Here is a 14,455-nt window from a genome sequence, read left to right as displayed (position 1 = left end):
CTGTCAATCAGCCCGGTTGCTAGTGTGTGGGCTGTATTGTATTCTGATATACTGGGGAAGCTGTCAGTCACCGTAGTTGCTAGGGGGCGGGTCTAAGAGTTACCATGGGACTGGTTGGTTACCGAGGGCCGGTCTAAGGGTTGAGCTGCCCTATGATAGGCTGTCTAGCTTGTCAGTCGGAGCTAGGCGGAAGCTGGGCGTGGGCGAGACCTGAACCGCTCTCTGATAGGCTGAGGAGGGCTGTCGGCCAGCGCGGTTGCTAGGGCGCGGGGATTTACGTCACTCCAGACGCGGGCGCCCATAGGCCCGCGGCCCGCCCGTCCCCCTGGTTGCTAGGGAGGGCGATGACGGCGCGAGCGGAAGTGCGCGGCGCGGCCATGGCGGGAGGGATGAAACCAGCCCCGGGGCGGCGGCGGCGGCTCCTGGGGACCCTGGTGCTGCTGCTGCTGCTGGCGGGGGGCGCAGGGGCCGCAGGTACCGGGGGCGCCGTGAGCCGGGCGGGGCCTGGGGGGCGGGGAGCCCGGTGGGGGGGGGCCCCCAAGGGACCCGGGGTGGGGGGTGCAGGGCACATGGGGCTTGGAGCCGGGTGGGGTGGGGCGGGGCAGAGATGAGGGCAGGGGCCTGGAGGTGTGGGGGTGGGCACTGGGGGCTGGGAGCCAGGTGGGGCAGGGACCTGGGGAGGGGCAGGGACCGGGGGCTGGGACTGGGGCTGGGCGGGGCAGGTACTGGGGTGGGGCAGAGATGAGGGGCAGGGGCCTGGAGGTGGGGGGGGGGTCCAGGTACTGGGGAACAGGGACCGGGGGGGCTGGGACTTGGAGCGGGAGGCAGGGAGGGGAGGCAGGTACTGGGGGGATGGAGGGGACCCCAGGGAGGCCCGGAGTCAGGGTGTGGGAGTGGCATGTGTTGGGGAGCTGGGAGTGGAGCAGGTGGGGGGGGGAGCTTTTCGTGAGGGCACCCGGAGTGGGGTGTTGGCGAGTGGGGAGGTTGCTGACTATAGGCCCACAGGGAACTGAGATTTGTCTGACCCCCCCCCCCCCCACTCCACTGGCTGCCCCTGTGTGGGGCAGCAGGTAAATCCCCATCACCCTGCCCCCTTCTGTCACCCACCCTGGGGGCTCCTTGTAATCTCATCACCACTGCCTGCTGCTGTGTTAAATTATCACCTTCCTCTGCCACAAATCCGAGCACTCGCTGCCCCTCCCTCCCCAGGCTGTTCTTTGGGGCTCGTGAGAGAGACTTATGGGCGGTGGACCCAAATTAGTGAGACTGTGAACCTCCAGGGATTTGGGGTGGGAGGCTGGCAGGGCAGGTGGGCGCTGGCAGGCGGTGTAGGGTTGGGGGTTGAGACAGGGCATGAGGGTGCTGGGAGGCGGCCTGGGGCTGGGTGGGGTGCTGGCAGGATCACAGCACAGCCTGGGGAATCAGATGCACCTTTTCAAATGCCTCGATTCCAAGTGAATCTTGTGAGCTCCTCAGCGCAGGGACTCGGGGGATGGGAATGAGGCCGGGTAGGAGAGGATGGGGGGCATGTTGGCACTGGCGAGGAGGCAGGGGGCCTCCCCACATGGGTGCCCAGCACACTGTGCAATCAAACCATAATCCCGACCAGGTCCCCTTGGGGTGCCACCATAGTGCAAGTATCCGATAACCCCGTCTAGCTGGCTGCGTCCCCTCTCCATACGAACCGATTGATTCATCTCTGTGCAGGGTGGAAAGTTGGCGCCTGTAGCCCTGGCCCCGGAGTCGGTGCCTAGACAAGGAGCCACGTATTAACTTCTGGAGCCAAATGCGGCTCTTCAGAGCCACAGGTTGGCCACCCTGGGCGTAGGGTATCTGATTGGAAACACCAAAAATGTCACTCGGGAGACAGTGTGAACTAGTGGGTAGGGCATTGGCTGGGCCTTGGAGACCTGTTTCTGCCACTGGCCTTTTGGGTGAGCTCGGGCAAGTCACGTCCCTGCTCCGTGCCTCTTTTGTAAAGTGCTTTGAGATCTGTGGATGGAAAGTGTTCTAGACGAGCGTGGTATTGTTCTTAACCCCTAGGGATGTACTATGGTGACTGCCCTCCGGCTAGGCACGTACTGTTCCTCTGCTAAGAATTGGGCTGTGTGAAAGGTGCCTTGTTCAGTGTGAACAGAGCGGTGCCTAGCACAAAGGGTCAACAAATACCCACTAATCCTTGTGAGCAGCACACGCTGTCTGGTCGCACAACTTAGTGACTGTAGCATAGCGATGTTTAACGTCAGTCACGTTCTTTCCCTACTAAAGTTGGAGGTAGCTTAATGTTTTTTTTACTCCGTCTAATGTCTCTCCGCTTGGGGAATAGCACTTTTCTATGAACTTAAGCACGTTGGTAAATAGTTTAAAGTCACACAGCATTACTCAAACACCCACTCTCTGCAGTGAATCTATACGCCTGAGCCATCTCCGTGGGAGACGCGTGCGCCTGTTGAGAACAGACTCTCGGGAGCCTCTTCACAACACACGCATGCATCGGTGAAAGCCTGGGGTTTGGCTTTTTCCTAAGAAGGCTAGAGGAGAGACGGTCTCCTTGCAAAGGCACTTAACAGATGCCGAGCCAGTTATAAAACAGGAGGAGTTCAACGGAATATCTTTTAAATGACCAAAGCTACGAATAGTGACCAAAAATAATGGCCGCCCTCTTAGCTGATCAGAACTCCAGTAGGCTTCTGCCGCCATCCTCTACCTAGTGCTGCATTATGACAGAGAAGGTAAACTGAGGCACGGTCTATGGCTGTAGTTGACTATGAAGCTAAATCTGGCCTTGATCCAGGAGCGAAGCTGAAGATGAGTGTTTCCTTCCCCCAGCTGAGTGAAAAGGGTCCTTAGTTCACCTCACAAGTTATAGGACTCAGTGCTGGCATAAATAGGGGATTCCTCCTCCCCCGCACACGTTCTCCTTCAGCCACAGACATTGGACCTGAAGCAGGGACTAATATGGGGAAGTTAGGGTCTGTTAGGCAAGAGATGCCCCATTGGTCCCTTCTGGCCTTAAACTCTGACTTTCTCTCACTGATGTGGTTGCTGAATGAATTCCCCCAGGGCTGCGTCTCGCAGAGCTGCTTCCAACACAAGTGGAGGGCCAAGGAACACCAGGCTCGGCGCTACTGGGGGAAAATGTGGGGCTACTCCCAAATCCCAACCCTGTTCAGATGGCCACTGGGAGGCAGGATACAGGGCTAAGTGGACCACTGATCTGGCCCACGATGTCTGTTCTTATGAGGTCTCTGTGGGATGCACGTTGGCCCTGATCCTCCTGTTGTGTTGGGGTAAATCAGGAGAAATTGCACAGAAGTCAGTGGAGCTGCACTACCAGAGAACTCCCTGCCTGAGTCCTAGGCTGCAGTCCTTGCCATGGCATCCACCTGTTGCTTGCGGGAACGTTCTCTAGGTTCGATGTCTCCCCTTAAAAACAAGCCACCCATGGTTGTTTCTGTCCCTGGCGAGTGTGAAGAAAACCTGCACCAACATGAGCGGAGTGGGAAGTGCTGGGATGTCTTCCTGAGTCTGCAGGCAGCCGGAAACTCCAGCCCAGGAACTTTGAGCCCAAACACCCAGCTTCAGTGCCCGTCTCCTGATCTCAGACCCCTTCCCCAGGGGCCACCCATTATAAATGCCAAACCCTCTGGTGCACCCTGATGAGGGAAGCTGAAGGTTGGGGCAGAGGACCCTGTGAAATCAATTGAATTGATATCAAAATGAACACACAGTTCTTTTAAACAAAGTGAAAGGGAAACACACACACTGTGTCTTGGTGCCGGACACAGGACAGATTCGCCTCGTAGTCCATGTGGGGCTCGCTTCCAGACACAGGTGGGAATAGATGCATCGGGTCTGGTTTGTTACTAAATCCTTTCTTGTCCCTCTCCCCTGTCTAATGAAGAGGCCAAGAAGCCGGTGATCCAACTCGAAGAAGGGAACGTGCACCATCTGACGTTCCCGCAGCCGTTCTGCTACACCAACCCGGAGACCCCGAAATGGCACGACATCTGGACCCGGATGCAGGTAGGAACGGGCGCCCGCTTTGCCTGCTGCTGCAAAGCCAGGTCTGCATCTCGCTGCCGCCCCCGCCCCCAGCATTTGCATTCAAGCCGAGAGTCCGAATGAAAGAGGCTTTGTTGGGTTTTTATGAACCAGCGAAAGAACCTCTCAGACCAAACTAGGGTGACCAGATGTCCCGATTTTTAGGGGCCTTTTTCTTCTATAGTCACCTATTACTCCCCACGATTTTTTACACTTGCTGTCTGGTCACCCTAGACCAAACCCCCTTGTCTCTTTATGGCCTCCCCTTGTGGCGTGTGCGGTCCCTGGGATAGAAACTTCTTGCTTGGACCCCTCCCCTTGTCTGAGTGCTCCTGCTGCTGGGCCAGTCCCAGATGTGCCTTGCCCTTCTCCTCCTGTGGTTTGTGAGGTTAGCAGCCGCAATGTGCTAGGGGCTGTATAGGCAGGTGCGAGCATAATAAGGCCAAAGGACGACCTCCGTTGTCCTAGGAACGTATTGTGGCGGTTAGAGCCACCAGGCTTGGTTGCAGGACTCCTGGGTTCTATTCCCAGCATTGGGAGGAAGTGTCATGCATCCGTTAGAACAATGGACTGAGCATCAGGAGTTCAGGATTCTCTCTCCTCCCCTGGCCTGCTGCTCATTCGTGTGGCCTGGAGCAAGTCACTTAGGCTCTCCGGGTGGAAACTGGGAGAACGCCTCTGCAGGTGAGTGTTTTCTGGTGGGGAAGCCCCCCAAGTCGCTGGCTAAAGGGGACATTGCTGGCAGCAGTAAGGCGTCTGTTTCCAGCCGTGTCAGACGTAGGCACAAGGTAGCGTCCCCCTGCTGCTCGTCAGGCAAAGGAGCCCAGGGGACGACTCAGGGTAGGAAAATGGAGAGGAACTGCTGGTTGGCGGCAGGCATGGGGAGGACTCTCAAAGGGTTGGTGTTCATACCCGAGACTTCGTCAGACATCACTGCAGGGCTGTTCCTCCCCTGACACCTCTTGTCACCCTGATCTCCCCCGCCACAGCGGGCAGACGCTGTCCTAGCTTCTCACTGCAGCTGCCCCGAGGCTGCGTCTAACGTTGGCAGAAGTGGCAAGCATCTGTCAGGACACTTCGTGTCACGGATTCTCGGTCTGTTGAGATCCGTGGCGCTGTTGTTCGCATCAGCCTCTTCCGACCGGAGGTGGGGGAAGGAATCGCGTCAGAGAGCCATGGGTTTGGTAACTCGTTCCATAAAGCTATCAAACTGTTGATTGTCGCTTTGGTGAGTTTGGAAACGTTACCCTGTATCTCTAATAGCGTTTCCGAGACCACCTCTTCTGGCGCTCCCACCAGATGAGCAGTGATTTCGTTCTCCTGAGGCCACAGATCAGGGAAGGGAACGAACCTGCCCCAGGTTCTACGAGCTGACGTATGTGAAGCACTTCACAAAGTGGCTAAGCAATAGATCTTTAGCCGTTAGCTGCACAGCTCTGATCCCCCATCTAGTTTTGTCTCCCTTGCATGCTGGCGTAGTGAAAGACCCCGTTGTGTCCACCCCTGCAGTGCAGCGTGGGTGTGCGAGTCCCTCTTCTCTCCCGTCCGCAGATCCGAGTCATCAGCAACAAGATGATCCGTGTCACCCAGGTGGAAAACGAAGAGAAGCTGAAAGAGCTGGAGGAATTCAACATGTGGAACTTCGTCTTCGCCTTCTTCAGAGAGAAGCTGAACGACACCTACATCCCTGTGGATCTCTACAGCCAGAAAACCTGCCTGAAAATAGAGCTGCCAGAACCAAACACCACCTACAGCGTCGTCCTCCTCCGGTGTAAGCCGTACTGGGGGTCGGGCTGCCCCACTCGGGGCTTCGTGGGCCTGCTCAGGGAAGGCAGTGCAGTTCCTGCTGCTTAGCTCAGCATGTGCTGCCCCTGCTCCATCCGCAGCGCGGGGTTAGGTTTGCCTGGTCATTGCCTGCCTGGGCTTTGCTGGATGCCACCTTGTTTCGAAGACCCCAGCTAGTCTCCCACGGGGGTCTCGGGGTGAGTGCCCTGAAACTGCCCTTTGGGGGAAATGGAGGAGAGCTGAGCAGAAGCTTTAAAAACAGGCAGGTGGTGGGGACAGGTGGTGGCACCCAACTCTGCTGGGAGCTTGGTCCAGCTGCTTCGGGCCTAGAACGGAGTCGTGGCGGTACCAGGTGTCTGGTATGGGGCGTTACAGCACGTTAGCCCTAGGTCTGATGTTCCTTCTTTGCTTGGGGGCAGGAGAGAAGCACTCGCCCAGCGTGGGCTGTATACGCCTCGGGAAGGGAAGCGGGGGCAGTTTCCTCCATCCATTTCCTCCAGCCCCGGGGCAGTTTGGGTTAGAATCCTTGGGCTGAGATTCACCAGGTTTAGAGCAGCGTCTGGGCCTTGGGGCCGTTTAAACTGAGACAGGCTCCATTTGCCCCACGTCCAGGCATATCCAGCTCGGGGGGCTGCCTCCGTACATCGTGCTGGGTATGTCCCAGCCGCTCCCCACGGACTGCTGGGACCAGGCCATCTTGTCATGTGGGATCAGCACAAAGTAACCAGGTTGGGGGCTTCTCTGATACCGTCTTGTCTCTCTTAGGGTTTGACCCCAAGCTCTGCCTGGTTTCCTTCCTGGGCCTGCTCCTGTTTTTCTCCGGGGATTTACTGAGCAGGTGGGTCGCCCCGTGCTGGAAGACCAGACCACTGCGGGTGCTGTACCTGCCGTCCTGTGCGCGCGACCACCCCAGTCTCTGTGGTAATGGGCTGGGCCACACGCAGGAAATGTGCCCAGGTGCAGCAGGGCATCTCGGAGCGGCTCCCGCCCTCAATAGCTGTGTAAACCAAGGGCTGCCAACATCCGCAGCTGGTCGGCCGCCTGCCTGCTCGCAGGCTGTGGCCTGGTGTCCCGGCAGTTAAATCAGGGAGATCATCTCCCAGCACTGCAGCTCCCTTGGCTCAGGCCTGTCGCTCCACGGAGCTTGGCTTTGTGCAGGCCCCTCTTACCAAGACGCCACCCGAGCTCCCATTTAACGAGCCCGAGGCGGCCGGCGCGTTGGCTTCCTGCTGTCCCGCATGTGTCGGCCGGAAGCTCTGGTCGCGCTGTGTGCGGGCGGGCGGACGTCTCTCGAGCTCACCCGCTCTGCGTGCTCTCCGCAGGAGTCAGCTCTTCCACTACTCGGCTGGGATAAGCATCGGGGTGCTGGCCTCGCTGCTGATCCTCATCTACGTGATGGCCAAGGTGATGCCCAAGGTGAGGCTGCGGTTCTGGTCTGGGAATCGGGCGCTACGGAGCCGGAACTGACCACTCGGTGACTGGCTGGTTCAAGGACCGCGCCGAACTGCTGGAACTTGGGAATCTGGTTATGAGCTCCCACCCCCTCAGGCTCTCGGGTCCGGTCTGTGCTGGGGGGAAACGCGAAAGAGCCTTTCGGTGCCCAGGCGCCAGAGGCAGGAGTGCTGGGGTAGGGTGGTTCGGGTGTCTAACCCCCGCTCTGAGCAAGGTTAGACGGTGGTTTAAACCGTCCCGCTGGGCTGCAGCTCGCACAGCCGGCAGCTCTGCAGCGGCACGTGCTGGTGCTAAGATCCCGCCCCCCCCAGCGTGGAGGTGCTCTGGGTGTCGGGGGAGCTGGCGGCTGTTTGTGGAGGGGATGGGTCAGGAGCACACCCACATGGCCTGGCTCACGCAGGGCAGTGCCCAGCTGAGATCAGGGCCCCCTTGCCGCTGCACAGCGAGTGACAGGCAGAGTCTGCGGCCGTGGGTGGGGAAAGGCCGAGGAACAGAGCCGCCTGCTCCAGGTCACGTGCCAGACCTGGGAACAGAACCCAGGTCCGGTACCTGCCCCACTAGGCTCCACTGCCCCTTGACATAGGGCCTGTGTAGCAGACAGTCTTTCCCTGGGGTGAACATCAGCCGCAGCCGTTCGGCTCGAGCAGGCACGTGGAAGCACCTGTCTTGTTCTCACCTCTTTCCATCTGCCCTAGAAAAGTCCCATCTACTTCGTCCTAGTGGGAGGCTGGTCCTTCTCCCTCTACCTCATCCAGCTGGTCTTCAGAAACTTGCAAGAGATCTGCAAATCCTACTGGCAATACCTGCTGGGTGAGTGCGTCTCGGCGCCTAACGCAGAGGCAGGGTCGCCTGTTTGTATGACGGTGGCGTGGGAGAGGCTGGGACTTCCACGCCCGTCTCCCTTCTGCGCGGCTGCCAACGGGGGTCTTGGTCAGCTGCCGGCGGCCGCTTCTGGGAAGGGTGGTGGGAGGAGGGGGCAGGGGGCTGGCTGAGCTGCACCTTGGATTTTACTGCTGCACATCAGCCCAGGTTAGCCACCGGAGCTGAGCAGCCCCTGTCCAAATAGGATTTAGAGTCATTGGACCAGGAAGGGACCCGGGATTGTAGGATCAGTGACGCCGGCGGCACAAGGGACGAGGAAGGAGCGGTTACGTGGTGCATGCTGCATGGGCTGCACCAGCGGTCAGGATGCTCCCCCCTGCCTGCTCCGTGCAATCCTCGTTCTAGGGGGCAGGCGTGGGGCATTCCTGGCTGATTTCACAGGGGGCCTGGCCGTGAACTTGCTGATGAGTCTGTGAGGGACCCTGGGCCCAAAGGAAGGCGCAGGTGCCGGGCGTCCGTCCTGTTCGTAGCAGCTCCCATTGAAATCCCTCGCACCTGCTCTCTGCCCTCTCCCAGGCTACGTGCTGCTGGTGGGTTTTGCCAGCTTCGCCGTGTGCTACCGGTACGGCCCGCTGGAGAACGAACGTAACATCAACCTGCTGACGTGGAGCCTGCAGCTCCTGGGCCTGCTGCTCATGTACGTGGGGATCCAAATCCGGCCCATCGCCCTGGCGCTGATCGCCATTGCCGTCTGCACCAAGAACCTGGAGTACCCCGTCCAGTGGCTCTGCGCCACTTACAGGTGAGTCCACAGCTCCGGGCAGCGAACGGTCACGCGGAAGGAGTCAGGGCCAGGCTAAGGAGCCGACTGGCTCCGTTAACGGCGCGGCCGCACCAAGCTTGGGCGCTCTAGAGTGGCTGAATGACAGTAGGGGATGCAGGGCCCCAGGTGCGTTTGGCTAAGAAGGGAGTTCCCAAGCCGGAGCCGCAGCCTGGTTTTGGCTGACGCGGGGGGTAGGGAGGGAGGGGGGGATTGGCTGCATGAAACCTGAGCCCGGGGGCCAGTCGCTCGTGCTTGGACGTTCATCGTTAGCCTTTACTGGAGGGGTCTCTGGCCAAGGGCAGGATTTTCTGAGGTGCCTGGTGCAGGGCCAGCTCCAGCTTTTCTGCTGCCCCAAGCGGCAAAAAAACCCCCAAAGGCCGATCGGCGGCAGCTCGAAGAGGAAGAGAGGGACTGAGGGGCCTGCCGCTGAATTGCTGCCGAAGACCCGGAGGTGCCGCCCCAAGCACCTGCTTCCTTTGCTGGCGTGGGCCTGGCTCTGCTCCCAAGGGTGAGGAGCAGGGTTAGACTTCATGGCAGGGGTAGGCAGCCTATGGCGCATGTGCCAAAGGGGGCGCACGAGCTGATTCTCAGTGGCACTCACACTGCCCAGGTCCTGGCCACCGGGCCGGGGGGCGCTGCATTTTAATTTAATTTTAAATGAAGCTGCTTAAACATTTTAAAAACCTTATTTACTTTACATACGACAATAGTCGAGTTCTATATTATAGACTTATAGAAAGAGACCTTCTAAAAACGCTCAAATGTATGACTGGCACACGGAGCCTTAACTCAGAGCGAGTAAACGAAGACTCGGCCCAGCACTGCTGAAAGGTGGCCGACGCCTGCTTTATGGCCTCGGCTAAACGGTCATACCCAACCTGGCCACTGCGTGGCGCCAACACCTGCTTGGTGATGGATGCTGGTCTTTAAGAGCTGAATTTTCTGGCTGCTGTCTGGGGTTTCTTTGTATTCTGGGGCAGGATGGGGTCACCCCTCTTGGGGGAGCCGTGACCAGCTCTCGCCTCTGGTGCCGGTGGGGAAGCCGGCTCCCAGACGGGGCTCGGCAGAGTTAAACAGGGGGGCAGATAGCTCTGTAGGTCCATTCGGCGCCTCTAGCCCAGGCCAGCAGATCGCAGCCGGAAACTTCCGCACCCGGCTGCTCGCTCCTCAGGCGTCCCCCCAGCCCTGAGCGCGGACCCGGCAGAGGCTCCAGCAGCTCTCTGCAGGGCCTGAGCGGGGCCTCGAGGCGGGGAACTGCTGCTAACGCCGCTGCTCTGCTGGCAGGAAGGTGCAGAAAGCCACAGCGAAGCCGAGCCCCCCTCGCCTGCTGACCGAAGAGGAGTACCGGCTCCAGGGGGAGGTGGAGACGCGCAGGGCCCTGGAGGAGCTGCGCGGATACTGCAGCAGCCCAGAGTTCTCCGCCTGGACTGTGGTTTCCCGCATCCAGGCTCCGAAGAGGTAAAACACCCTGGGGGCACCGGCAACCCCCTTACGGTGCCCGCTGCCGGGGGGACATGGCTCTGCACGCATCCAGGGGAGCGCCTGGCACGGCCGTGGGGCAGGGCTGGCTACGCTCTCGCTGTGGCAATCTGTACTCTTCCAGCAGGGCAGCCTGCAGCTAAGCTCCGTACCTGCCAGGGCTGTAAAAACTCCACCTGGCAGTTCCCAGCCCCGGCAGGCTACGTCCTGACGGTGCTATCCCCGGCTAGCGTCGTTCAGGCATGTTAGCAGGGCCCAGAGGCTGGCTGGCCGGCCTGGCCTCATGCCTAAGCCACCCTAGTGGGCTGGGCTGCGCTGGTGGCTGGGACAGCAAGGCAGGACTCTCCAGTTCTAGTCCCAGCTCTATGTGACCTCAGGCCGATCGCTCCCCCGCCTCGTGCCTCAGTTTCCCCATGGGGTTAATATTTCCCCTGTGGGGGTTGAGGCTTAATGGTGTGTGGGACCTTTAAGGGACATAATGGCCAGACTGGGTCAGGCCTATGGTCCGTCTAGCCCAGTATCCCGTCTTCCCACAGTGGAAGTTAATTGTTCCCCATCCTCGTTAATTTCCAGGTTCGCCGACTTTGTGAGTGGCGCCTCCCACCTCACCCCGAACGAGGTCTCCGTCCACGAGCAGGAGTACGGCCTGGGGGGCTCCTTCGTGGAGGACCAGCTCTTTGAGGAAGACGAAGACGACTCCTTCGAAGGGGAGGGTCGCGCCGGCTTCTCCGTGTCCCAGAACCACCTGGGCTTCGAGTGAGGGAGCCGTGCGGCCGGATTTGGCGGTGGAGCTGCGGCAGCGTCCTGCTGGCGTGGGGTACAATCGCTGCTCTCAGAGCGCCCCCGTGAGCGCACGCGTGTGTGTGTGTAAAGCACTGTCTGTCCGTGCGAGTGCACCACAGCCAGCCAGGCTGGACCCGGTGACATGGGCAGCCAGGGGATTGAACTCCACCCCTCTGACCTGGCAGCGCTCTGCCCTCTGGCTGGCACCAGACCTGGTCCCTCTCCCGGCTGCACAGCATTTGTCCTCTTCCTGGCTTTCCGCAGTGGGGGAGACGCCGAAGGATGTGTGGGGCAGGGAAGGGGTGTTCTGGGGGCACTTCCCTTCTGGGGAATCCACACGGCGCTTTGCAGCCTGCCAGTGGAGCTTGTCTGAGCTGCCCCCAGCCTGACTTCAGTTGGACTGGGAACGCTCCCCACCCCCCCGGCTGTCCTGAACCCGGGCAGGGTCTCTGGGGGGCAGGAGGGTTCTGCACAGGCCTGTGTGGTACCTCCCATAAAGCTGGGGGAATTGGCCCGTCTCCTCCTGCTGGCAGCCACGGAGACAATTTCATTCTCCCGCTCCCCTGGGGCTCGGCGGCGCGGGAGGTGGGCAGCACCCGGGTGATGGCAGAAGAGCAGCTGCCACGCCCAGTGGCTGCAGGAGCGCTCGGCCCCCTGCCCGTAGCAGGGTGGCTCTCCTGGGGCGCAGGGGTCCCCCGCGCGGGTACTGAGCTGAGCCCAGCCCCTTCTCTCTGTGCATCCTGCCCCCAGCAGGAAAAATAACCCCCCTTTCCACTGGCCCCTGCCCCCACCTCCCTGTCCTGTGGCCACGGCTCCTGGACTGCTGCCCCCTGCTGGCTGGCCTGGCTGCGCTGAGAGCCGGGGCGGGAGCCGGGTTGCAGGCAGGCATGGGGGTGGGTGGGGAGAGGGCTGCCCGGGACAGCAACGTGATCTCTTCCTCCTCCCACTGGGAGCCGGGTTTGTTTGCACAAGAGGAGAACTTTGGACCTGCTGTGCTGACAGGTGCGTGCCGGGCAGCTGACTTCCTGTTCCCCTGCCAGCTCCCCCCATCAGTAATGGGTTGGGGGGGCAGGAATGGCTTCCTAACACCAGAGACCGGAGGTCTCCGAGTGCCTCTGGGGCCCAGCACCCTTGAGCGTCTCCCTCGTGGAGGTGGGGAAAACCCTGGGCTTCAGGATCTGTGGGTCTGAATGGTTCCTGCTCACCTGCTTTGTTTGTGGTTCATTTACTTATGTCCACAGCGCTCCACAGCCAGAGACGCTCTAACCCCTCAGCCCCTGTTGCAGGCCCCACCCTTTCAGCCTTCTCTGCCTAGGGCGTCCCGTGCTAATCCGGTGCCCGGCGAGGGGTTCGTGTCCCCTGCAGCCTCTGGTTCAGCGCCACGTCCCCTCTAACCTGGCAGCAAGCAGCCGGGTGGCCTGGCACGTCCTGGGACGTTCCCCCCAGCCCTCCACTTGCCTGCGCTGCTTCCATCTTCGCTGCTCCCTGCAGGAGTCCCATCCCCTGAGCGGGGTGGGCAGAGCACTGCCCTGCCAGCTGCGTTTCCTGTGTGCAGGGGGGAGCCTGAGCTCCGTGGGGGGCAGGAAGCCAGGGGGGCTTGGCTGCACTGGGAAAGGGCACGTCCCTGAACTCCGGCCTGAGGGGCTGGCTATGGGGATTAGCTCTCTCCGGATCCGGCTGTGGGGGGCGAACGTGGCGGCAGGCGAGGGGCTGCACCCGGGCCCTCGGGTGGATGGAACAGAGTTCTGACCCGAGGGGGCAGGGAGTTGGCCGTGTGTGCTAACGCTGGAGATCCTGCCTAGCCCATTTGGACACTCGCTTCCCGGTGCGCTTAATGGGAGCTGTGGGGCTAAGGGTGGGAATCTGATGCTACCCAAGTGATTTAGGAGCACAAATCCATTCATTCAAACAGGGCTCATGCGCCTAAGTCCATTGGGCACTGCTGAAAGTCTCCCCAGGATTGCTGCTTTGAAACCCCTGGCTGCAGAGCTCTCTCGTTATTTCCAAGAAGCTTCTCTCGGTAAACGTAGCGACGGGAGCTCCCAGCCCCGAGTGTCGTCGCTCGCAGTGATGCGCTCGAGGGGCCGCTTGGGCCTGCGGGAGAGACCCACTAAACCCGGGCTGCACTAAATGGTCAAACTAGTGGGGGGGGGGGTCCAACCTGCCACCCTCAAAGGAGTCAGACTCCCAGATTTTTTTTTGCAAATCAGGCCCCTTTAAGTGGCCTCCAGCTGAACCCCGAAAGCCTGCAGGCTGCTTCTGCCTTAGCCCTGAGCCGGTGCAGAAAGCGGCTGGGCAGAACTGTCCTGTCTCAGCTGATGCGGTTTCATTGCATGACAATGGCCCCGTGTGGGGCTTGTGTGACTATGCAAAGTGTCTGGTCAGGAGCCAGAGCGAACGTGGAAGGGCCCAGGCCGGTGTGGAACTGGGCGGGTACAGGAGCGCCGGGCAGAGGGCCCCAGGCCTCAGTTAACCCTGTGGTGCTGGCGGGAGGGGGCAAGGCCGGCTGGTCGCCTGCCGTAGGTGGAGTAGGCCGCAGCTGGCCCGGATGGCCTGGCCCGTCCACCACTTCTAGCTCTGGGAGGGGTGTGGGCCAGGCCTCAAGCACAAATGTGGGGGGATGCTCCTCATTCTCTATGCAACTATCTGAGCAATAACTGCCCTCGAGTGGCCTCTCTGGGGCCAGTGCTCCCTGCAGGGCCCGGATCCTGCCTGCTCCCCATGAAGCAATGTCGGAGCAGCAGCTTTCGTTGGCGTGCCAGGCGCAGCTGCAAAATAATCAGACTCGAGGGGCATCCGTGGTCTGCAGGAGAAGCCTGTGCACTGCGGTCGTCGGTCTTGGCAGCGCCTATAAGCCGCGGAACTGCCGGAGGTTATAGCCGCGGTGGGTAATTCCCAGTTTAATTTTAAATATTTCTTTTTGGTGCTGTGCCCGTCTTGGTTCCCGCTCCCTGTTGTTGCGGAAAGCCAGCTCTCAGTGTTAGCCCACGCAAGCGGCCCTGCCGCCGCCCAGAGTCTATTTTTCTCGCTGTTGTTAATGCAGGTTCAGATTTTTAATAAAGTTTGTTTTTTGTAGCCGTGTGTGTGTGTGTGTGGAACGGGGATGTGGAAACGGAGGTTCGGCTCGAAGCAGCGGGGAGGCTGGATAAAGCTGTCGTCTGTCAGTCTCTAGCACAACCACTTCCTTCCATCCCGTAGCAGCGCCCGGCTGTCCTATCCTGCCCAAAGCAGTCGGCCCAGTGGGTTAATGCTCTGGCTGCCAGGGTT

At 60.3% G+C, this 14,455-nt stretch overlaps 1 protein-coding gene across 2 annotated transcripts; it reads left to right on the top strand.

Moving 5' to 3' along the window:
• The first annotated feature begins 300 nt into the window (after positions 1-300).
• NEMP1 (nuclear envelope integral membrane protein 1) lies at positions 301-14,263 on the top strand. 2 transcript variants are annotated; one of them, XM_039514565.1, is made up of 9 exons: positions 301-474; positions 3,905-4,026; positions 5,596-5,815; positions 6,595-6,667; positions 7,152-7,245; positions 7,977-8,091; positions 8,680-8,905; positions 10,211-10,384; positions 10,979-14,263. In XM_039514565.1, the coding sequence occupies exons 1-9, from the start codon at positions 345-347 to the stop codon at positions 11,163-11,165; spliced, it is 1,341 nt and encodes a 446-aa protein (XP_039370499.1). In that variant the 5' UTR covers positions 301-344; the 3' UTR covers positions 11,166-14,263. The 2 variants fall into 2 exon arrangements, with proteins under 2 accessions (XP_039370499.1, XP_039370500.1); XM_039514566.1 differs by lacking the exon at positions 10,211-10,384.
• The last annotated feature ends 192 nt before the right edge of the window (positions 14,264-14,455 follow it).

This window comes from Mauremys reevesii, linkage group 25 (genome assembly GCF_016161935.1).
Source record: "Mauremys reevesii isolate NIE-2019 linkage group 25, ASM1616193v1, whole genome shotgun sequence".
NCBI lineage: Eukaryota > Metazoa > Chordata > Testudines > Geoemydidae > Mauremys > Mauremys reevesii.
This window is presented reverse-complemented; position numbering and strand designations above follow the sequence as displayed.

Excerpts from the sequence above, each read along its gene's own strand:
- NEMP1 (XM_039514565.1), top strand. The coding sequence starts at position 345 with ATGACGGCGCGAGCGGAAGTGCGCGGCGCGGCCATGGCGGGAGGGATG. Across the intron at positions 475-3,904 it reads GGGGGGCGCAGGGGCCGCAG|AGGCCAAGAAGCCGGTGATC; the intron begins GTACCGGGGGCG and ends TGTCTAATGAAG. Across the intron at positions 7,246-7,976 it reads TGGCCAAGGTGATGCCCAAG|AAAAGTCCCATCTACTTCGT; the intron begins GTGAGGCTGCGG and ends CATCTGCCCTAG.